This window comes from Notamacropus eugenii, chromosome 1 (genome assembly GCF_028372415.1).
Source record: "Notamacropus eugenii isolate mMacEug1 chromosome 1, mMacEug1.pri_v2, whole genome shotgun sequence".
In the NCBI taxonomy this organism is placed as follows: Eukaryota; Metazoa; Chordata; class Mammalia; order Diprotodontia; family Macropodidae; genus Notamacropus; species Notamacropus eugenii.
The window spans coordinates 717,947,232-717,971,685 of record NC_092872.1 but is presented as its reverse complement, the minus strand read 5'-3'; the positions used below and the strand labels follow the sequence as shown (position 1 = coordinate 717,971,685).

The following is a 24,454-nucleotide window of genomic DNA, read 5'->3' as shown; positions in this document are numbered from 1 at the left end:
TAACATAGGCCTCATGAAGTTTAAGTTCTGACCATTAAGTCACAGCTGGTCATCATCAGAAGAGCCCCTCCCAAGTAAAGACATTCAGCCAAGGAGGAGTTGGTGATGATTTCTGACACCAGGAATGAGGAAAGCTATATGAACGCAATCCCAAAACATCCCCTTGATTCGGTTAAAAAAAATCAATCGTACATGTATTATTATGTATTGGACCACATGAGAGGTATTTGATGAATTTTTGGAGGACTTAAAAGAAGATGAATTGGCCATATATAGTTATTGCAAGGGGCAGCTACTGGCACAGTGGATAGAATGCTAGTGCTGGAGTCAGGAAGATTTGTTTTCCTGTGTGACCCTGGACATGTCACCTAATGCTGTTTGCCTCAGTTTCCTCTGAGCTGGAGAAGGAAATGGCAAATGACTCTAGTATCTCTGCCAAGAAAAACCCAAATGGAGTCACAAAGTGTTGGACATGACTGAAATAACAACAAAGAAACAATGGGAAGAAATTGTTTCAAGGTGTCCCAAAAGTCTTTGTGCAAATTTGAGCTCACGTTTAAGCTAAAAGAAAACCCTAAACCCTTTAAATTTCATGAAGACTTTTGGGACACCTTGTATCATTTACTATATTGATTGAATATTGATGATTGGGGTGCTTAAACTTAAATTAAAAAAAAAAGCAACCTTCTAGAAACTAGGTATTTTGTTCCATTTCCCTGCTTTGGGTTCTAAGCAGTTTCAGTCCAGTCCAATCCTAAGCTATAGGCCCTTTCAGGCCAATCTTCCCTTCCTTGAAGACCATTTAGTCAGTACCTGCTTCATTGCCCTCAATGGCGCTCTGGTGGCCTGGAGGATATAATACGGCTTCTGGAGACACCCAAGACACAACTGGAAAGTGATGTGGTTCCTTGGAATCATGACTTTAGTGAAAATAATTAGGAGTAATCAGTCAGAGGGTTTGTTATGTAACAGAGCTTTGCACGTGTTTGTGAACTGATAGGAGGCAGTGTGCCTCTATGAGACTCATGATGTGTCTGGCTGTGTGGGCATCATCTCTGAGGGTCTCTGTGTGGAGAGGGAGGTCTTCATCTAGAGCTCTAAAGGAACACCAGGGCAGTTGAGTGAATTAGGGTCATAGGATCCTAGAGCTGCAGGGACCTCAAAGATTCTTTTTGTCCAATCCTCTTAATTTTGTGGGTGAAGGAACTGAGGTCCTTTGAATTCAGCTCCTCCAATCTCAGAATCAGGGCTGTTTTGGCATAGCCCCATGGGGAAAAAAATCAAAAGGAGGGACTTTTGGAAAGCCCCCCAACTTAAAGAGTTTGAGGATGCTATGAGTCCATAGTCTCTGTACAATGTGTGTTATGTGTGTGTCAAGCTTTTGACTGAATTCCTGCTTTGAGGGAGACAAATCCCAAGTATCCGAAGAGATATTGGTGCTAAAGTCTGCAGAGGAATGTACGAAGACTGATAAGAATTAAAATCAAGATATTAAGGGTGTATGATAAACCCTTTGCAAATCTCAATAATTTTTTATTGAAATTAGACCTAAATGCTAAGGGAGACTAAGGATAATAACTCATCTTTACTTGGGGCTAGAGAAAAACCCTAGTATACAATGTGGTCATATTCCACTTCTGTAGGAGACGTTTCTGGTCATTCCCACTCCTACCCTCACCCCTTAGTACTTTTCCTGCTCTGTATATATCTTAAGATCACACAGTTATTTACTTGTTTTCTCTCCCATCAAGATGGGAGATCCTTGAAAGCAGGGACTTTCTTCTTTTTCCCTTCCTTCCTTCCTTCCTTCCTTCCTTCCTTCCTTCCTTCCTTCCTTCCTTCCTTCCTTTTTTTATATTCTTACTGCTTAGCATAATGTCTAGAATACAGAACATGCTTGATAAATGTTTCTTGATGGACTGATTGCCTGGAATAGTAACCCTGGTATATAGTGTCTATCTCCTTACCAGTGATCAAACCACAGGTTTGAATCTTAAGAGTGAATTCTTCAAAGTTCAGTTCAGAAAATCTCTTTCTAAGTTGATGGGGCAGTTGGACTTGATTCTTTCTTAGGTGCCTGCCAACACTGTAATCCTTTGATTTATTCTGTGAATCCCACAATAAGTCACATGAATAAGAAAACTATCTCTTTCTCTGTGTCCAAATAGGAAGGCTGAGGTCCAGGGAGGGTAAAGTACATCACAGGGTCATAGATTTAGAGCTGAAAGGACATGAGAGGCTGTTGAGTCCAGTTACCTCATTTTGAGGATAAGAAAAATGAGGCATAGAAGGATTAGGTGACTTGCACAGGGTGGCATTGGGCACAGGGTGGGGGCAGTCTGTACAAAAGCATGGTAGTGGGAGAAGATGCTCTGTTGGTAAGTCTAGGAGTGTCAGGATGACTTCTAGACGTCATCCTGCTGGGCTGGTTCTGACAACTTCAGGACTCTCTATGGACTGACTATTCTTTGCTCCCCAGGGTCTCTATCCTCTGCCTCTGCTCAATAGTGCCATGGATGATGGGAAGACCACACTGACCCCTTCCAACACACCACTTGGCCGCAATCTCTCAGCTCATCAGACATACCCTGTGGTGGCAGGTATGTGGGGCTGGGATTATGCTGGGCTACAGCTGCAGGAGAATGAGTGGGTTTAGCTAGAAGAAGGTTCTGTGAGGGCTCCCGGGCCATGCAAGAAGAGATAGACTGTACAGCTAGAAATCTACCCAGGGGTAGCCATGGCTCAGCCAGAGGGTGATGTCGATCACACTTCATGTCCTGGCTCCTTCTTCTCCCAATTCAGCAAAGTATAAGGGTTGGTAGGTGCTGTTGAGAAGGCTATTTCCTCACCCTGTGGTTCTGAACTTATAGGATCAGCACAGTGTTGAAGTAGACCCAGCTTTTGTCTTGCCCCATCTCATTGACTCCCAGGAGGACGCAGAGCAGGAGGGACTGGGATATGGCCTTGTCTTTCCTGGTGATGCGGAGAAGCCCCTAGTCCCCCCTCCTCCCCGGACCCCCACCCTGACCCATCCCGTCCCCTTTGCATCTCATGTTTGATTTTGTGCATGCCTTCTCATCCCATCTCCTCACATTCCTCTCTCATTGTTTGTCTCCCTCCCTCCGGCAGATCCTCATTCACCCTTCGCCATAAAGCAGGAAACCCCCGATGGGTCCAGTTCTAGCTCCACCCCTTCCTCTTTATCTAGCTCGGCCTTTTTGGATCTGCAACAAGTCGGCTCAGGGGGCCCAGCTGGTGCCTCGGTCCCATCCTTCAATGCTTTTCCCCATGCTGCCTCCGTGTATGGGCAGTTCACAGGCCAGGCCCTCCTTGCAGGTATGGACAGGGAGGTCCTGGGGGGCCCATGCAGGGCATTGTGGGAGGGTCTATAGGGTTATCAGTCTACCACCATCCCTTCTCTCACTTCTTTCCTCCATACAGAGTGACTCTCTCTCTGTCTCTCTCTCTGTCTCTCTCTCTGTCTCTCTCTCTGTCTCTCTCTGTCTCTCTCTGTCTCTCTCTGTCTCTGTCTCTCTCTGTCTCTCTCTGTCTCTCTCTCTCTCTCTCTCTGTCTCTCTCTCTCTCTCTCTCTCTCTCTCTCCATTCCTGCCCCATCTCCACCAGGTCAGATTAGGTGTGACATGAAGGGAAGCACTTTGAAAGGCTTAGGAAAGAAAGAGGCATCTGGCAGGTCTGATTTCAGTCTAGCAGTCCAACTAACCCTCTCCCCAAAGTTGGCAGGGAGGATATGAACTGGGGTGCGGGGGTCTAGGGGTTGAGGGGCACTCACTTCTGGCTTGGGGGTGATCATGGTCACTGAAATGTCTTTGGGCATGAAAACTGGAGGCAGGGACCTTGCCCAGAGTCCTTTCTTCTTTTTTCCCCAATTTAATACAAGTTTATTATGGGCCAGGCAGCACTAGACATTGGGGAAAGAAAGGGAACAAGTTTTCATTAAGCTCTCTCTGTGTGGCTGGCTGTGCTGAGGGCTTTACAAATACTGATCCTCACAAGAAACCTGAGAGGGAGGAGATTATCATCCCCATTTTATAGTTGAAAAAAACTGGGTCTGCTCTAGATGCAGTGCTCTATCCACTATAACACCTAGCTGCCTTTGAGTATGTGAAAGCAAAATTGAAGCAGTGCCTGTCTTCAAGGAGTTTCTAGTCAATGAGTTGGGACAGAGAAGGATGAAGGACAACAATTATACTTATTATTAATGCTTTTCAGTTATTTTTCCAATTGTGTCTGATCCTTTGTGACCACATTTGGGGTTTTCTTGTCAAAGATACAGGAGTAGTTTGCCATTTTCTTCTCCAGCTTATTTTACAGATGAGGAAACTGAGGTAAATGGGGTGAAATGACTTGTCCAAGGTCACACACAGTTAGTAAGTTGTATGTGCAAACTGAGACTGAATTTGAACTCAGGAAGATGAGTCTTCTTGACCCCAAGCCCAGTGCTCTGTCCACTGTAACGGCTAGGTGTACTCGTAAGTAAATGTAAATGATGTAAAAGTACTTTAGGGAGAGCAGGAGTACAGTTCTAATATAAAAGGTGATTCATTAACAGTAGAAAAGAGGGCACAAATGGAGGGTAGGGGATGGTGCTGGCCCAGATTTCTAGCCATCACACAGAGGTCTGGCCCCATTTAGGTTTCCATGAGAAAAGAATCTCTGCAGACAACCCAGCAGCAACAACAGCTGGGTAAGCTCACAGTTGTTGACACTGTAAATCATGTTTTTCCAAATAGTCTCAGGATGAACATCTGTCTCTGGTGCCTTTCTTTTTTATTGCCTGCTTGGCAACTGGGAAATCTCTTTCTCTTCCCAATGCTGTGTTGAATGCAAGAATGCTTTTTGGAGGAGATGTGAAGGAAATCTGGTTAAGTGCAAAGCAGGAGAGAAGTAAAGAGGGACATTGAAAAAGTGAATGGTTAGTAGAGAGAGTTTATTTAGTCTAGATCAGACAAGGAAGAGAATCTGAGAGAAAAGCAAAACTCAAAACTGGGAGCAAATGGGCTAGGTGGAATGGCGAGTGAAGTGTCCTTCTGATAAGGAGCATGATGTGATTCGATGGGCATATGATTCTGTTTGCATATATAACGGTTTTGATGAGGAGAGCATTGTCCTTGCCCAAGTGATGAGTCACAATAGATAAAGAATTGTAAAGCAAGAAATAGGTTTTCTTCAAATACTGACAGTGAGTGGAAGAAAAGGATTCTGGGATTTTCTTCATAGTCATGAATGTTATGCCCTTTAATGAGGGAGGGAAGAGCTTGGGATGGCCGTAAAGGCTATTGGACAAGGCTCCTGCAGGAAAAAAATATATAAGAAAAAAATCATAGACTCTTAGAGACAGAAGGCTCTTAAAAGTGACAAGATCATAGAATGTAGAACAGGAAAGTCCTTAAAGATCATCTATCTATTTCGAGGGTTCTTATCCTGGGGTCAATGAATTTGCTTTTTAAAAAATACTTTGATAGCTATATTCCATCACAATTGTCTTTTGCTGTAACCTTATGCATTTTATTTTATACACTTAACAACAGAAGTCTGAGAAGGGGTCCCTAGACTTCACCAGCCTGCCAAAGGCGTACATGACACTAAAAGGGCTAGAAACCCCTGATCTAATTTAGCTGTTTCTTTATCCACATGAGGAAACTGAGGGGAATGTATTAAGTATTTCTAAAGCTTCTACTACATGTCAGGAGCTGTTCTAAGCACATTACAAATGTTATTTGACCCTCATAGTGGCCCTACAAGGGAGGTGTATTATCCTCATTTTGTCACTGAGGAAACTGAGGCAAACAGATATAAAGTGACTTGACCGAGGTCACATGGCTAGTAAGTGTCTGAGGTTGGATTTGAACTCAAGTCTTCTTGGCTTCAGGACCACCTAGCTTGCCTTGAAGCCCAAAGATGTCAAGTGCTTTAACCAAAGCCTATTTGTATAGTGTTTATATATACATACACACATATGTACATACACACATACATACAGACATATATATACATACATATAGACACATACATATACACATATAGTTTCCTCCTGCTCTAAATGTAATGAGAATGAATTGGAGATTTATACATATATATTTTTATATACATACATGCATATATAAACATATCTGTGTATATATATGTGTGTGTTTGTGTGTGTGTATGTGTATTTGTGATAAGGTTTTTAGCTGAGAAAACTAAACAAATAAGTTTTAATATATATGGTGTATGGTATGTAGTGTAATATGTATAAAACTGTATATAGTGCAGAACTTGACCTCAAAGGCACTGAGTTCAAATCTTGACTCTTTCACTTATTGCTTATGTGACCTGGGCAAGTCACCTTTTCTGGGCCTCAGTTTCCACATTTATAATACCAGAGGGTTAGGCTAGATGACCTCCAAGCAACACGAGGGCTTACAGCTCTAAATGTATAATCTGAACATACTGTATGAGATTGATAAGGGAGGAAGACTCAAAAATTGTTTTGCTGTTGCGTGATAAAAATGATTGAGGAACAAATCATTTTTTTCTATATTCCCAAAGTAAGAATTCCTGTTTTTACCGAGGGAGTCCCAACCTCAGAGAAATATACAAAGGTATTAGTAGAAAAGAGGGGATTCTATTTCTGTTTCTAAATTGACTTTCCAGATTAGATAACCTAGAAAAAGAATATTCCAGTAGAATGTAAACTGTGAGAACAGATTTTTGTCTCCATGTCCCTAGCCCATAGAACAGTGACTGGTCTTTAGGGAACCTTTAAATACTTACTGTAACAAGTCTCTCCCCTACATACCAAATATTTAAATGTCAGTCACCTAGCATTTATTAAGTGCTTACTGTGTGCCAAGCATTGGTGATACAACTACGAGTGGAAGGAAAGACAGTCCCAACCCTCAGGAAGCTTGTGTTCTGATGGGTGAAGGCAATGCATCAAAGGAAGCTATCAAGTGGAGGTGGAGGAAGACCAGATATGAGCATGGCAGAGCCTGGAGAGGAAGAGAGCCACGGGTGGCCGGGCCCGCTCTTCAACTGGAGGTTCTGAGAGGAGCAATCCAAGCATAGGGAGAGAGGGCAGAGGAAGACAAATCCTGGGACTGGAGTGAGAGGGCAGGATGCAGAGCTGGGGCATGGCAGAGGAAATCCAGAGTGTAGTCTAGAGGTGGACATTTAAATATGGCAGAACAGGCGATAAATCCAGTCATTCTGACATTAAATGTAGATGGGCTACACTATAGTGTACTCTTATGAGAAGGAAAATAGATATAGAGTAAAAAAAAAAAGTCTAAAAACATGAAACTCATATAATACCTGGGCTTAAACTGAAAAACTAGTCTAAAGTATACCATGGAAACATTACCCCCACAAAAACCTAGATGAAAGGAAGAATAACTGATAAATAACTGATAAAAAAAAATCTGTCCATCTTCTCTACTTACATAGCATTTGTTCAAGGGAAGGCCCTCATTTTCTCTTCCTTGGACAGTTGCAACAGACTCATAACTTAGTTTCTTGCTTTCAGTCTCTACCTCTTCCAGTCTAACCTCTAGATTGATATTCCTAAAGCTCAGATTTGAACACATCAGTCTCCTGCTCAAAAAACTTCTCAGGCTCCCTATTCCCCCAGGACAAAATGAGACCGCCTTTATTTGGCGTTAAAAGCATCTCACAGTCTGACTTCATCCAATGTTTAAAGACTAATTCGCATTCCTACATCTTCCTTATGGGTGCTATATTCCAGGCAAATTGAAGCATGCTTGAGGCTTCCCATACACACCACTTCATCTCCTGCCTTCTTTGCACTGGCTACCCCATGTCTGGAGTGCTCTCCCTCTTCAACCATGTCTTTGGAATCCCTAGCTTTCTTCAAAGCCCAATCAGGGAGGTTTCCCTTAATAATGACAAAAGAGCAAACATCCTCTGACAACTTTTATTTTTAAAAAATGTTATGTAGTTACTAGCCTAAGAAGCTTATCAGGTACAAAGACTTGACCTATTAGATTGTAAGCTCCTAGAGGTCAAGGACTATCTCTTTCTTCTTATTGTATTTCCAGAACTTAGCATAGTGTCTGACATATAGTGGGCTCTTTGTTGTTCAGTCATTTTTGCTTGTGTCTGGCTCTTCATGACCCAAATTAGGGTTTTCTTGGCAAAGATACTGGAATGACTGATTCATCATTTCCTTCTCCAGCTCATTTTACAGATGAGGAAACTGAAGCAAACAAGGTTAATTAACTTGCCCAGGGTCACACAGCTAGTAAGTGTCTGAGGCCAGATTTGAACTCAGGGAAATGAGTTTTCCTGATTCCTGGCCTGGTGTTCCATCCACTGCACCACCTAGCTGCCCAAGTGAAGTAGGCACTTAATAAATGTTTACTGATTGATCCACCTGGCTCAACTTGACTGCAATAAAGAGTTGGACAAAAGATAACACAGATCACAAAATCAGCACGTTAGCTAAGGGGAGGGGGAAGGGCAAGTTGACCCACTTAAAGAAACCCCAACCACACATGCATCTGTACTTTGTCAGTCATATGGATGTTATTTTAAACCATGCCTGGTGACCATTGGGGAAGCATGTGAGCAAGTAGTAACTCAACCCTAGGACCAAAGGACAAGAAACAAATCCAGCAACGCCTTCCCTGGGGAAAATAAAGGAGCCAAATAGGACCCTAGATAAGGAGCTGGAAGGGAACTTAGAAGCCACTGGGTCCAACCCTCACATTTTACAAAGGGGGAAACCAAGGCTGAGGTGGTTTGATTTGCCCAAGGTTACCCTGGTTGTAAGCATCATAGGCAGGATTTCAACCTGGGTCCTCTGACTCGTCTGTCAGGCAGTTCAGAAACTTCTTTTAGAAGAACGCACATTTCTATCCCTCACATTCAAATCCGTTCCTCTAGACATGGGTGCAGCTCCATGGAGCTTGCCATTTCCATCTTTTTCCATAAGAGCCATACCATTGACTGATCCTAGCTAGTCCTCAGCCCTCTACTTTGGGTCCCATGAGACCCAGTTTTCCAGAAGAGCTAATGCCATGGTCAATTCCAGGTGCCACATTTTAGGAAAGGCATTAACAAGATGGAATGCATCCAAGGATGGGCACCAAATGGGGAGAGCTCCAAAGAGATAATGCCATTCAAAGATCAAAGTGAGGATGTTTAGCCTGGAAAAGTGAAGAGAGAGGAGGATACAACAGCTGTCTTGAAGGATCATGGCGGGAGAACTAGATGTTCTATAGAGTCAGGTTTCTGTTTAACACAAGGGAAAACATCACAGCACTCAGAGCTGTCCAAAAGGGGAATAGGCTGCTTTGAGAATAGTGAGTTCCTCATCTCTGGAAATAAGTGAAGAGAGAGTTGTGGGGATTCTTCCAAAGAGGTTTTCTGCTCAGGTATGGATTGTTCTCAGTGACCTCCTAGCTCCTAGACTGATGTCTATGAAATAATGAGGCCCCAGTGATAAGAATTGGCCTTTAGGAACATCTTTAAGGTTTACCCAAAGTCTTCCAAGCTTATGTGAGCTTCACAACAGCATTGTGAAGGAGGTATTATAAGCATTATTATCCCCATTTCACAAAGGAAAAAATTGAGGGTCAGAGAAATGGAATTTGGACCTTGGTCTTCCTGATTTCCAGTCCTTGCTGTCTTTTTATTTGTCCAAAGTTGAAAAGTTCTTCCCTATTGCAGCCTTAAATTTGGAGTTATAGCACCTCATTAAGATCCTGAGTGCTGCTTCTTTATGATTAGGCAAGTGACCCAACTTCTCTGAGCCTCAGTTTCCTCATCTGTAAAATGAGGGAGCAAGAGTCGATGATCTCTGCAGTTCCTTTCAGTTCTAAATCTAATCCGTGTAAGATTATGAGCTAGTTTGTTGTAGAAGGGTATGTTCTTGAGAGGTATGGTAATGCTCCAAATGCAAACAATGAGAGGCAGCCAGATGGCATGGTGGATAGTGTGCTGGATTCAGAATGAAGAAGTGAGTTCTAATCCTCATCAGGTACATAATAGCTGAGTGACCCTAGGCAACATCACTTAACCATGCTCTCTGCCTCAGTTTCCCCACTTGTAAAATGAAAATAATCTACTTCCCAGCATTCCTATTAGGCTGGAATGAGATAAACATATGGAAAGTGCTTTGCACACCTAAAAGTGCTAGGTGACTGTTAGTGATTATTATTATAATATAAAGAAAGATAATGATGGGATGCTCAGAAACACTGGTGAAAACCGGAGACGAAATAGGGTAAGGCTGAAAATTGTGTCTCTAGTGATCCCTGAGGGAAAATGAAAGAGAGGCTCAGAGAAGAGGCAGGAGAAGAGGCTTTGAGTGAGAGAATTCTGAGTTGGGGGAAGGGGGGAGGAGAAAGAGAGAAAGTGCCCTAGTCTGCAAGGAAGTAAAGCTAAAGAAGTCATTTACTTGGAGGAGCCAACTGTCCTAAAGTGTGCATTGAATGGATAAAGCACCATTGTGACCTGAGGGGAAAAATGCAGACGGCAATCTTGAACACTATAGGTAGGCAAGGCTAGACAGAGGTGGGGCAGTGTTTGACGAGGATGCCCATGACGTGAACAATGAGGAAAGAGGGCATTCAAGTTAATGAAGGGTGTAAGATCGAGGGAGGTGTCAGAGCTGGAGGGTAACTTAGGAATCATCTCATTCCATCCCCCTCCTCTTACAATTGAGGAAATTGAGAACCAGGGTCAGACTCTCCTCTAAAAGCTCAGTAAATGGCAAATTTAGGGTCAAGTCAGCACCTTCTCCCATTCCTAGCATTGCCTCCAGTACTCCTCACCACATACACCTGTCCCCTCTTCTCTTGGCTGCGCATGTATTTGCCTCATTCCTAGTCTCATGGGTCTCATTAAGAATTCTCTTCTGTTCCTTCCTTCTGGTGTTGTAGCCGGAAGAATCTCTGTGGTTTGTTTTGCAGTTCATTTAGAAAAAAAAATGTCTGAGTTTTCCAGTCAAAACAATGATGTTTATTTACATTTGGGACATATTATTCATTTTTCTCAAAACATACCATAATAATGGTGTAGTAGATACAGACCAGCCTTGGAGTCTCGAAGACCTGGGTTCAAGTCCCGTCTCTAACTTAGGTTGTCTGTACGACCCTAGGCAAGCAAGTCATTTCCTTTCTTAATGTCCCAGAAAACTCTCTTGAAACTATACCTTGCAGAGTGATGCCGATATATGGTGGCAGACAGAGTTTGCTCCTGGTAAGGTCTTTAACCTAACGAAATCGCAGGCTCGGTTCACAAATAAAACCAAGCCAAACAAACAAACAAAACCACTTATATTTCTATTATATTCTATTAGATAGATTTCATTTACATTGTTTCATTTCATCCTCAAAACTACTTAGTGAGGTGGATAATGATAACGTAGTAATGTAGCACTTGAGGATTTACAATGTATTTTCCTCACAACAACCCTGTGAAGTAAGATAGGCTGCGCTAGCATTTTTATCTAAGTTTTACAGATGGGGAAACTGAGGTTTGGAGTTTCCCAGAGTCCCATAGCTAATAAATGGCAGAGCTGGAACTTGACCCCAGGAGCCTCTGGCTCCAAGTCTAGTCTTTTCACTGCCCTGACCTAAACACAGTTTCTTGGCAGAGTTTCCAGTTCTAATGCCTTTCCATCAGTACCATTGTGTTCTGTGAATAGGAGTCTGCCTAAAGAACTGCTGTTTGGGTTTTGCCTGATTGGGTCCAGTTTCGAGGATAGATTGCCTGTGTTGCAAGCAGACCTGGCATTCAGAGATCTGCACTTGCAGGCCAAATAGTGCATTTTTAATCAGATTTGGGTTACAAGAACTCAATTTCCAGGCAGCCTTTTTAGGAAAATGGCTTCACTGTTCTAAGCAAGGTTTGGCTCACAGTACAACTCCCTGAAGTTCCCTGAATTTGAACTTGACTGAGCTGGAGATAGGGGACTATGCAGCAGCAGCGGTCTGGTTAATGCTTTCTTACTTCTGAAGACCATGTGAGGTCAGGGGTGAGGCAGGGTAGGAATCAGTGTAGCCTTTTTAATGGGGGAGGAGAGTGAACCTTAAAGGCACTAAGGGGTATCATGAGTCCATGCCAGAGTCACGAGCTTCAGGGAGTCAAGAGAGGGTGCTGGTGATCCAGGGATGGTGCCCTGGCTCCAAAGGATCTGTCCCATTCCATCCCTCGCCAGCATGGTGGGACCAAAAGAGCTCTGGACTTGGAATCAGAACACTTAGATTGAAGTCCTAACTGGGACACCTCCTACCTAAATCACAACCTTTCTGAACCTCAGTGATCTTTGCTGTAAAATGAACTAATGCTACTCAAGACAGTCTAGCAGAGTGGATAGATCAAGTGATTGTGGTTAGAAAGACCTCTGTTCAAACCCTACCTCTGACACTTAATAGATTTGAGCCTCTGGGCCAGTCATGCTCATTTATTCAGCCTCAGGTCACTTCCAAGGATATATCTGCTAAGTCATAGATGGAATCAGGTTTGCTTTGGAAGAGAGATCATGAGATCATAGCCTTAGAGCTGGAATGGATCCTAGAGGTCATTGGATCCATTTTACAGTTCATTTTACAGTTGAGTAAACTGAAGCCCAAGGAAGTGACTTGTCTGGGGTCACATAGCTAACAAGCAGAATTTGAACTCAAGTCTTCTTGACTCTAAATTCAGCGCTCTATCTAATACACTGGGTTGGCTCACATGGTCCAACACCCTCATTTTATAATTGAGGAAACTGAGCTCAGGGAGGTCCCCCATTTGCATTTGTGCCTCCTACCTTGAGAGAAGGTGCAGAAGATTCTTGGTGAAATTTCAGTGTACTTTGAAAACAAGAACTAGCTTATTTCACTTCCATCATTCACTAATACAATATAGTATCTAGCTTTCAAAAGGCTTTACAGGAGAATGGTCTATATGGAGAGTTCAGATTAGGAAAAGGGAGGAGTAGCAGCTTATCTGCTTTCATAGGGAGTATCAGTTGAGTGGGCAGTACAGTGTATGATCAGTCACCCATGGAGGGAATGTTTTCCCAAGAGACCTCAAAGGCACATGGTGGGAGGGAGAGTTAAGGGCCAGCTCTGCTATTGAGGCAGCCACTGTCCAGTAGAGTTAGAGCGCTAGAGGACACTCAGGGACCTAGTAAGGCTTACAGGAGAAATGAGATGATCATTCCTGGAGGAGAAGGAGGGTATGTGGGTGGCATCACTGAACTCATACCGGAACCAGAAAATGAGAGGTGGGAAGGGAAGGACTTGGGGAGGGGAGGCAAATGGGAGGGATGGTCAGGGGACTGGGAAAGGAAGGAAATTGGAAATTGGGATGGATTGTAGGCAGTACATAGATGGTAGAGACTTGTTTTTTGTTTTTTAAACAAGTTTTATGATACAAGGGACCCAGAGACACTGACCAACGCTGAATTTTTTTGTGAAGGCCAGTAGTCACAGAATCCAGTGACATTCCTGTAATTAAAATAATAATAATAAATTATATCTTTCACCTTTCTATTGTTTATAAAGTTTATAAAGCATTTCCTAATTAGCTACTGTTTCCCAGTGGCTCAGAAGCAGATGTATATTTCTTGGGGCTGAAACATTTCCATTGAGGCACATGACTAAGCAAGCTCTTCCTGGTTGTCTGTAAATTCCAAACTCCCTGTAATGGAGGGTGACAGTAAACCAGCAGACTGGCGGTACTACCCAGATGCTGAGGTCCACTCTTACCACACCAAGCCTCTGTTGGCTTCTGCCCACACCAAGGGACCCACAGCTCATTCTAGAGACTTGGGAGTCTGTGAACGTAGGGTTATTGAAGAAGCCTGCACCTGGAATTCACTCCCTCCTCATCTCTGCTTCTCAAAATTCCTTGTTTCCTTCAAAACTCAACTCAGATGTTAGTGTTTCCTGTCACCTCCTTTCCCCAGGTTCTAGTGGCCCCCACTCCCAATCATTTTGTTTCTACTTTTGTGTGTACTTGAATCAATTGACAATCAACATGCATTTATTAAGCACCTACTATGTGCCAGGCACTGTGATAGGTAGGTGTGGGAAAACAAAACAAGTGAAGCCATCTAAATTGCCCTGTCATTTTCCTTAATAGAAAGTGAGCTTCCTGAGGTCAGGGACTCTCCTTTTGTCTCCATATTCCTATAACCTAGTACGATGCCTGGCACATAGCAGTGGCTTCATAAATATTTGTTGATTGATTAATTGAAGATCAACTGTATGCATGGCACCATGCTAGGCACTGTGAGGAGTAGAGAGGGAAGCATCTGCCCTCAAGGAGTTTACACTTTTATTGCTGAAATGATGGCACGGCTTATGAAGTTATTAGAGAACGGTGTGAAAGCAGTGGCCCCATGATGGCTGCAGACTCCATGAGCTGGACCCATTCAGAGAACAGAGACATTAGTGGGGCTTGGAGCAGTCAGGGTAGGCTTCATGGGGGAAACAGCTTGAATAGGATTTGTAGAGGAGAATGCGGGGAGGGGGGGGGGCATTTGAGGCAGGAACAAGCCACAAGAGAAAAGACTGTGGGCATCTCCAAAGAAGGAGGTCATAAAGGTTGAATCCTAAGCTCATGATGGCTTCTACTTTTTCCATTTTTTTCACAGGGCGGGAGATGGTGGGACCCACGCTGCCCGGATACCCACCCCACATCCCCACCAGTGGCCAGGGCAGTTATGCCTCTTCTGCCATCGCTGGCATGGTGGCAGGTAGGGAGAGTAACTGGGGACCAGGGTTCTAGGGTTTTGAGGGAGGGGACCTTACCATGAGTAGATGGAGGCTGGGAGTGAAGAGATGGCTCCCTGGTTTGGAGTTACCAGAAGGCACTGAAGGACAGTCCCAGAATTTGTCTCCTTTGGAAGGCAAGCTGCTTTTCCTCTTTGGGCAGTTTTAGTTCCCTGACTGTCTTCAGTTTGTGCTTTCCTTTCCAAGTTTATGCTCAACTCCAAATTGGGATCAGGCATCATGGAAGGAGCTGGAACATCCTATCTCTAGCTGTCAGTCCCCTGGCATCTCACAATGGCTAACTTAAACTTGTTGGTAGCAGACATATGACTTTCCTAGTGCATGAAGCAGGGCCAACCTTAGTGCAGTGGAAGGAATGCTGGGTTGAGAGTTGGGGATGCATGGGGGGATTCAGATCACCATGGCACAGTGGGAAGAAAGATGGATTTGCACTTAGAGGGCATTAGTTTGATCCCTGATTCTGCCAGTTTTGATCTGCATAAGATATTTCATCTCTCTGGGTCTCAGTTTTCATATCTGTAAAGTGGAGGGGTGGGCTCTGACTTCTAAGGTCCCTTCCACCTGTAAATATATGATCAAATGAACAAATGACTTGTAAGACCCTTTTAGCTTAAAATCTATGACCCTATGATGATCCCATCATCTTTAAGATCCATTCTAGCTCTGAATCTATGGTTATATGAATCTCAACTCTCCTTTGTGCTACTCTTGTGACTCATCTAATCCTTCTGGGCCTCAGTTTACTTATCTGTAGAATTAAAGTGTTGGATTCAGTATCTTCTATGGCCTCTTCTGGCTTGAGATCTATGTTCCTATGACTAGATGACCTCCAAGGTCCCTTATAGGGTTTAATATATGACCTTTAAGAAGTTCCTTCATCCTGTATTCTGGCCTACTGTTGTCCCTCAAGACCAGGGATGATTACCACCTATTTTGGAATTTGGAGGTGTGGGAAGTGTCATGTGAGGTCCTCTATTCTGTCCTTTTGTCCTCTTCCAGAGTCTGGTCTTCAGACAGGAAGCACACACTGAAAGAGGATGCCTGGCAGGCCACACTGCCTCCCACCCCAGGGCTTTCTGTCAGAGAGCAGTGGTAGAGAGCACTCTCTGGCCTCTACTCCAGACTCTCGTTAGAAGTAGATGAGTATTCGTCATGTTGGAAAGTGATCCTCTGCTTCTAGTCACTGGGGTGGGAAATGGAACTGCTTTATGTAAAGAGGGAAAGAGAGGAGATAGAGAGACAGGGAGGAGGAGGAAGGGGGAGAGAGAGAGACAGAGAGAGAGAGAGAGAGACAGAGAGACAGAGACAGAGACAGAGAGACAGAGACAGAAAGAGAGGAAGAGAGAGAGAGAGAGAGAGAGACCTCCTGAGGCTGCTTCGGCTCCTAATACCATGTTGGCTCCCCTGGCTCCCACCTCCCAAAGCATTGCTCATTAACCTGCTCCTCCCTCCCTCCTTCCCTCTCCAGACAGGAGTTAATTTTTTGCCGGCTGCCTGCCCCTTGGTGCCCTGTGTTGAGGCAGGTGTGCTGAGAAAGAGACAGAAACAGAAAAAGAGAGACAGAAAGAGACAGACCCAGATAGACAGAGAGACAAAGAGATTGAGAGACAGAGGGACAGAGACAGACAGAGAGGGAAGGGAGGGGAAGAGAGAGAAAAAGATAAGAGAGAGACATACACACACAGAGGCAGAGATGGAGACAGAGAGAGGCAGAAAGAAACACAGAAAGGCAGAGACAGAATGACAGAGACACAGAAACTAGATACAGGCAGAAAGAGAGAGAGAGACAAGACAGAGAAAGAAGGACAGAGGAGAGACAGGGAGGGAGGAGGGAGTGGAAAGGAGGGAAGGAGGTTGCTCTCTCCCTGGGAACCTGCTGAGCTGGCACTTGTTGCTGCTTGGTTACCGTGGCGATGTGGTTAATGCACCGTTGAAAATACAGAATACTGACTCCTCTCTCCCTCCTGGCCCAGGCCTCCCTCCCTCCCTCCCTTCCTCTCCTGGAGCGTGAAATGAGATTGGTCAAGATAAAAAAGGAAAAGATTCGGTTATTTTTTTTAAGAGTGTGGATAATGGGGGCTCTCAATCACAATCCAGGGCTCCAGTCGGTTCCCCCTGCCTCTCACTACCCCACTCCTCTGCAGCTTGCTTGGAGAAGGAGAAGGAGAAGGAGGAAGAAAGAAGGAAGCAGTTTCTCTTAATTATGACTCACTCCTCAGGCCTGGCCAAGGGGAAAGGTGGAGGGCACCTGGGGCTAAGTGGGTGAGTTATTGGCTTGTGTACCAGGATAGTGGTCAAGGCTCCGACCTGGAACCTAGTGGGAGAGCCCATAAGAGAAGACTCTTTCCCATACAGTTTGCATAATACCTCCACCTTAGCTACACCTTAACTACAGATGTAAGAGTCTTAAAAAAGAAAAGAAAGGTAACCCATTAACAATCACTGATTAAATGCCTACTGTGTGCCAGACACTGTGTTAGGAGTTGAATTTACAAGACAAAGAAGGAAGTAGTCTCTATCCTCAGTTTTTAATTCCAGATGTTTCATGCTGTGTCCAGATCATTTTAGGTGTGGCCCATCTATACCTCATTGGGCAGACTGATCTCCAGAACAGATGGGATCCTGACAAGTCCATTGGTGCAAAGCTCTAGAGCTGAAAGGGACCTCAGAGACCATCTATAACAACCCCCTCATGTCCAGATAAGGAAACCTTGTCTCAAAGGGCTTAAGTGAATTGCCCAAGGTCACACAGAAGCAAGAGATAAAACCAAGACTTGAACTCAGGTCCTCTGACTCAGTGTAGTCCTTTCTCTACTTTGCTCACAGAGCAAACTGTGGGAAATTAAGTCTGATCTCAATGTGGGTTGGCTGTTTAAAGGATCCTTCTATAAAACAAAGGCTTGGATTATGACATAATTGGGCCCATCCTTCCTCCACATAATTCAATTGAGATCAAAGTTCAGATTTTTCATAAAAAGGCATCGCTTGAGGCAGAGAGAGGGAACCAGCTTTTATGAAGCACCTACTATGTGCCAGGCACCAGGCTAAACACTTTACAATTATCTGCTTTGATTCTCACAAAAACCCTGTGAGGTAGGTGCTATTATTATCTCCATTTTACAGATAAGGAAACTGAGGCAAACACAGGTTAAGTGACTTGACAGAGTCACACAGCTAGAAAGTGTCTGGGACCAGATTTGGTCTCAGATCTTCTTGACTGGAGGCCCAAGGTAACCACTATACAACCTAGGTACCTCAAATGCCCATCCATGTAAAAACCAGGTTCATGTTATTGCTTGAGAGTGAGAGTAGAATAGGTAATGGAGATCTGGCCTTGTCATCAGACCCAGATTTAGCTCCTTCCTCTGACATACATTGTTCATGACCTTGTTTGAATCACTTGACTTTATAGACTTAGGACTGAAAGGGACCTCAGGGTCCCAGAAGACAACTCTTCTGTCCTTCCATCCCATTTTTCCGGATGAGTAAACTGAGGCCCAGAAATTAAGTGATTTACCCAAGTTCACACCAAAAGTCAGTTGTAGGTTTTGAAGTGAAGGTTGAATAATCCAGAAGTAATGTTCTCTCCATGGTGCTATACCAGTGTCCTCAGGCAACTTTCTAAGGCTACAAATTCCCAGTCAACTGCTGGTCTGCATTGGCAGAGGGATTGTGCACAGTGGGAGTTCCACAAATTAAGGAAGTCTGAATCCCTCTTGCTTTCCCCAACTCAAAGCATTTGGTGAATAGGTCCTTCCCATGGCTCTATGTGCCTTTGCACCATTATTTACCCTGACTACTATGAGAATGAAGTCAGCATTTAGGTCCGCTTGCCTTGGGTATCTGCCCCACTGCTCACCTTTATTCTACCTCCAGCAAGTCACCTAATTTTCCTGGGCTTCAGTTTCCTCATCTGTAAAATGAATGAGTGTGGTACTAGATGACTTCTAATTGATCACAATGCCATCTCTTCTGCCTCTCTGCCCCTACTCCTGCATACCTGGTGGATTTAAGACTTGGGGCGAAGGCTAGAGCCAAAATCTCAGCTATGCATGCCTCAGTTTTCTCATTGATACAATGATGATTGTATTGATACTAGATGGCTCCTGAAGCCCCTCTGGTTGTCAATTTCTCATCTATAAAATGAAAAGGTTGAACTAAATGGTCTCTGGGGTCCTTCTAGGGCTCAGTTGCCTCATCTGTTAGGTGAGGGGGTCAGAGAAGATGATCTCCAAAGTCTTTTCCAGATCTGTGAAATTCTCCCATATTCAGTCAGCTTACACTGAGGTGCACCTGCACTGATGCAATCTGGGACAAGCACTTGAAAACATGCCAGAGCATCCAGGGGCTTAGTCTCTGGATTGTTCATCCTGATTGGGGGAAGGGTGTAGTGGGTAGAGTGATGGACTTGGAGTCTGGAACATCTGGTTTGGAAGACTCCATCGCAGACACTTACTAGCTGGGTGACCCTGAGCAAGTCACTTTCATGCCTCAGTTTCCTCATTTGTAAAATGCAAGGATTGGACCATGGTCTCTTCAAGTTTTAAATGTATGTTCCTATAGTGCTCCAGAGACCTGAATTCTACCCCTGGTTGTGTTTATTCTAAGTTCTGTTCTTTCATCTGTGAAGCAGGAGTGGGAGTAGAGTTGCTTGGACTAGATTAATTGTTGTCTAACTGTCTCTTCCAGGTCTAAAATTCTTTGACTTCTCCCATTTTCTCCCACCCATAATCAAGCCTCAACCTTTCCCACTTCATTCCCAGGTATAGCCTGCATCTCCCTTGGGAGAAACCAGTCTTGGGGTTCAATTAGAAACCTTTAAATTTGGAAGGACAATGGAGATCCTCAGAGAAAGTTCCAATGGAGTAGTCTTAGATACAACTCTGTCTTACAACTGAGGAAACTGAGACTCCATTAAGGTGGCTGATACCCCCTTCCTCCCCTGTCCCCTGAGCCTCAAGCCCTCTCTGCTCCCTCTGCTCTGGAACAAAGATACTGGTTCATAGAATCATATATTTAGAGCTGGAAAGGACATTAGAAGCCACTGAGTTCAGTCCCTTCATTTTACAGACAAGGAGATAGGAAAGTTAAATGACTTATCCAAGGTCATATAGCTAGCAAATATCTGACATGGGATGAAATCCAGGTCTTTCAGACTTAAAGTCCAATCCCTGACTGTTGGTTCCTAAGGTTCTAGATTGAGAGCTGGAAGACACCTTTCCAAGTGTCTGCTTTGAAATCTGGTCCCACTCTCTGGAACTCAGCCACCCCCCCCACACACACACTCCCCAAGCTAGATGCCTCACAGGCCTTTCTTCTTCTGTCTTATGCCAGCAGGAAGCGACTACTCTGGAAATGCCTATGGTCATTCCCCCTACCCCTCCTACAGCGAGGCCTGGCGCTTCCCCAACTCCAGCCTGCTGAGTAAGTGTCCTTCTCTGGGGTCAGCCAACCCTCCTAGGGCAGGGAGGGCAGTAAACTGCGTTCAAGGTGTTGGGATGGTGAGCAGAGAGGGGAGAGTTAGGGAAGGGGGCAGACTGTCTGCCACTGGGCTTCCCCTCCAGCTGGCATGAGCTATGGTCATGGCGCCCAATGAAATGAAGAGAAGGAGTTAGGATCCCTCCCCTGAAGAACCATCCATCAATCAACCAATGAACTTTTAACAATCCACTACTATGCTCTGGGCATTGAGAGCAGTGCTAGGGATACAGAGATAATGATGAACCAGACCTTGGCATCATCCCTCCAAGACCTTCCTTTTCAACGAGGGAGTCAATAAGTCTACAAATAAGTATACATCTATGTCTATATGCATGCATACACACATACATATGTACACACATACATCATGCATGTGCCATGTGTGCATGTGCTTATATTTGTGTTTACATATATGCTGCATAAGTTTAAAAGTATATACACTATAGATACATACTATATTGTACATATACTATATGAAGTATGTGTACTTTACGTAAGTATATATATATATACACAAACACATATATAATGATATATACTTGATATAAACTTTATATTTGCATGTGTACAATACACATATGTGTACCTCTATACATATATATACACATACTTACAGGCAGCCTACTTTAATAAAAATGATAATTATCACTGATATGTGCCAGGTTCCATGTTAAACACTTTACAATTATGATCTCATTTGATCCAAACAACAACCCCAGGAATTAAGGGTTATTGTTACCTCCATTTTACAGATGAGGAAACTGAGGCAAACAGAGGTTAAAAGACTTGCCCAGAATCACATAGCTAGGAAGTGTCTGAGACTGGATTTGAACTCAGGTATTCCTGACTACTACAGGCCTAGCTCACTATCTACTGGGTAGAGAGCTAGACTTGCAGCCAAAAAGACTTGGATTCAGATCCTGACTGACACTGGCTGTGTGGCTCTGGGCCAGTCAGGTCACTCCTTGGTGCCCTAGGCAATTCTCTAAGACTAAGTTGAAGAGAAGGTAGAGGCCTGCATCTGTAAAGGGATTGTTCTCATCTGGGAGTTCCCTGTACCAGGGAAGTCACATATCTAGCTTCTATTCCTATCCCTAGAATGTACACAATAACCATGAGAATAAAGGGGAAGAGCACCCAGGCCCAAATAATTCCAAGGCAGTATATGTTAAGTCCTTCATGGATTCCAGACTTTCCTCCTGTCCTAGCCATTGGCCCTGGGATTCACTGGACACCAGGAGAAGACATTGTCGGTTGAGATGGAGGAGCATATTTCAGATCTTCTGACTGCTTCTGCTGGCAAGAGTGGAGAGATTAGTTGTGCTATATGAGGGAGGGCTTTGCTGTTACAGTGTCCCTGGGGTCCAGGCTTTGGGGTGGTGTGGTAGGAGAAGAAGTCTTAATCTTGAAGGCCTTCCATCAATGACTTGCTCATGGAGATCATCCTTTATTAGACTCCTCTCAGGTAGAAGAGTAGCCCCTGGTTAAGTCTGCCCCCTCTGCCTCTTTCCACCCCTCCCTACCATTCTCACTTATTGCTAGACTTCTGGGAGCTGTAGAAAACACTAAAATTGAGAAAATCTTAGATCAGTTTCCACAATCTCTCCTGTTTTTCATCTTCAGTTTAAAGATTTGGGGGACAAATAGTTGATTAGACAAAGAGTTGAAGGGTGGGGGTGTTGAGAGAAGCTGGAAAAGAAAAAATAACATAATGAGAACACTGGACTTGGGATTCAGAAGGCCTGGATTTAAGTCCCAACTCATCCAACCTCTCTGGGCCTCAGTTTCCTCATCTGCAAAATGATGGGGTTGTACTTAATGATGTTTTCCAGCTCTGTACCATCTAGACTCGATGACTCATCAGGGAACATTTCCCCGGATATTTAAAAGGCTATCACGTTGGCATCCAGTGGGATCCTTGGGGAAAGAATTACAAACCCAACTCCTCTTCTTGTCCTGCACCCTTCTGGCTAGTTAGGACCTTGTCCTCAAGGAACTCAAAGACCACTGTGCCATCCAGATGTGTTTTCACCATTACGCTATTAGTTCTGCAAGATGTGGTCTTTTCCCAAAGTCAGAGTGTAGAAAGTCAGTTATCTCAAAAAAAAAAAGAAGGAAAAAAAAAAAGAAAGAAACATTCTCACCCTTGCCAGAAAGTCAGTGCTAAGGCCTGGGAAGCAGAGGAAATAAGAAGAGAGAGGAGTTAATCTTTGATGATCAGATAGGAGAGGGGTAAATGTTTAACTTCAGCTGTCTTAAAGGTCAGCAGATGCAGGGAAATCTCTGAGACAACTCTCGCTTCTGACCAGTAACATTGTTATTTCTTTTAACTCGTCCAGGCTCCCCATATTATTACAGTTCCACCTCAAGGGCAAGCGCGCCTCCCACCACCGCTTCGGCCTTTGACCACCTGTAGTTACCATGGGGACAGCGGGAGCGACTGTTCGGCCGGCCGGCAGGAGGATTCGGGCTGGGACAGGCCCCAGGAAGTCACACAAAGGAATCTTTATTTATTACATGAAAAAATAACCACAAGTCCAGCTTTGCAACTCCCTGTGTGGTTAATTTAATGAAACGTGAAAGACACAATGACCTTGAGGAAGGCCAAGCTGTCCCCCAAGACTCCTTAATATGAGGCAGGAGTCCTGGAGAAAGGAAATCATCCCATTTTTAAAAAAAGAGACAGATTTGGAGAAAAAGCAACTGTGGACTGTGGCTTTAGGAGAGATGATGGGAAGGCAAAGGCGAAAAGTTGGGGAAAGATGGGTCCTTGGCAAGAGTGAGGTGGGAGGAAAGCCAGCTCCAGTGGGGTATAGATGTGGCCTCCCTTGGCTTTGTACTCAGGGGATGCGGTGTTGGGATATGGGGGCACTCCTGCAGACACCCCCAGCTCACCCCCACCTCCTTTCCCTGATGCAGATGCTCCTCCCAGTGACTTGCCCATCTCTCTCTCTCTCTCTCTCTCTCTCTCTCTCTCTCTCTCTCTCTCTCTCTCTCTCTCTCTCTCTCTCTCTCTCCCCTACCCTATCTTTCCCGGAAGAGGGGCAGGGAGGAGGGGTGTGCTTTTTTTCTCCTCTATTCATCTTCTTGGGCTCCCCTTATACCTTATTTCATAGGCATGGACTGAGGGACACTCTTGATCGGACCCTCGGGCTCTTCACTAACCTTCATGCCTTCTGCTGAAGCAGAAGTTCTTTGCATAAAAGTGCCCTATGAGGTATTCTTCTCATGGATCCTCCCCTTGACCGATGCCACCAGCCGGACCTGACACAGGTCTTATACAGACTGAGAAAGGAATGGACCAAAAGCTCCTCCAGCAGTCCCTCAGACACCCTGGGGATGATGGGAGAAGCAGGTTCTCCTCTGGTCAAACTTGTATGGTGTAGGGGGAAACAGAAATCATTTGGGATCCATTTCCCTAGACTGATACATCATTCCTAGGTCACGTGCTCCTTCCTAAACCCAAACGTACCATGCGGGAGACATCCTTCTGAGGTCTGGCTAACTTGGGGAGGACCAGGATCCTCCCTTAGGGGAGAAGATGCCCTCCTTGTGTGGGGGTAGGGGGGTGGAGCCTCAGGTTCCATTGGGCCTATCTGTAAATACTGTAAATGACGTTCAGCCAGAGTTCGATCCCTCTTTCCATCCCTAGACCTTATGAATTCTCCTTATGAATTCTTTACCTGTGGCAGCAGGACTTCCCTCATTGATGCTTCTCTGAATACACACACACACACACACACACACACACACACACAGACACACACACACACACACACATGCACACACACACACACACACACACACACACACCTCAAAAAAAAAAAAAAAACCCTGCCACCCACCTCAGTAAATAAAACATTCTTCTTTGTTTCAGACTTCTGGATTGGCTGGGGAAGGTGTTGGGTCAGCCTTCTAAGAAGGTTCCTGAGGGAATTTTCTTGTATTTTCCTTGGGGAGATGGGGAGAATTTGGGAGACAGAGCTAGTTGATGGGGATGAGGAGCAAACAGTGAATAATCATAAAATGCAAAAAGGGAGAACCCTGCGACTCCCAGAAAAGACTCTGGGCGCTTCCGGGGTCCTTCCTTAGCACACTGCATAAGAGGACTAACGATCAAAGATACTATGAGGGTTTTCAGTGACAGAAAAGTTCAAAAGGCAGTCCCACATTGTGTAAAGAATTCTGGATCGGGAGTCAGAGAGAGCTGGGTTTGCATCCTG

The 24,454-nt window shown here is 44.4% G+C and overlaps 1 protein-coding gene across 8 annotated transcripts in view; it reads left to right on the top strand.

Annotated features, from left to right (window-relative positions):
• PAX8 (paired box 8) overlaps positions 1-24,109 on the top strand; it is an 84,373-nt gene extending 60,264 nt beyond the window's left edge. For 4 of the 8 annotated variants that reach the window (XM_072636801.1, XM_072636799.1, XM_072636800.1 and 1 more), the window contains exons 8-12: positions 2,480-2,600; positions 3,130-3,336; positions 14,612-14,713; positions 20,085-20,174; positions 22,571-24,109. In XM_072636801.1, the coding sequence (XP_072492902.1) occupies positions 2,480-2,600; positions 3,130-3,336; positions 14,612-14,713; positions 20,085-20,174; positions 22,571-22,647 (597 nt within the window). In that variant the 3' untranslated portion in view covers positions 22,648-24,109. The remainder of the gene's footprint in view (positions 1-2,479; positions 2,601-3,129; positions 3,337-14,611; positions 14,714-20,084; positions 20,175-22,570) is intronic. The other 4 variants (XM_072636804.1, XM_072636803.1, XM_072636802.1 and 1 more) reach the window with 2 other exon arrangements.
• The last annotated feature ends 345 nt before the right edge of the window (positions 24,110-24,454 follow it).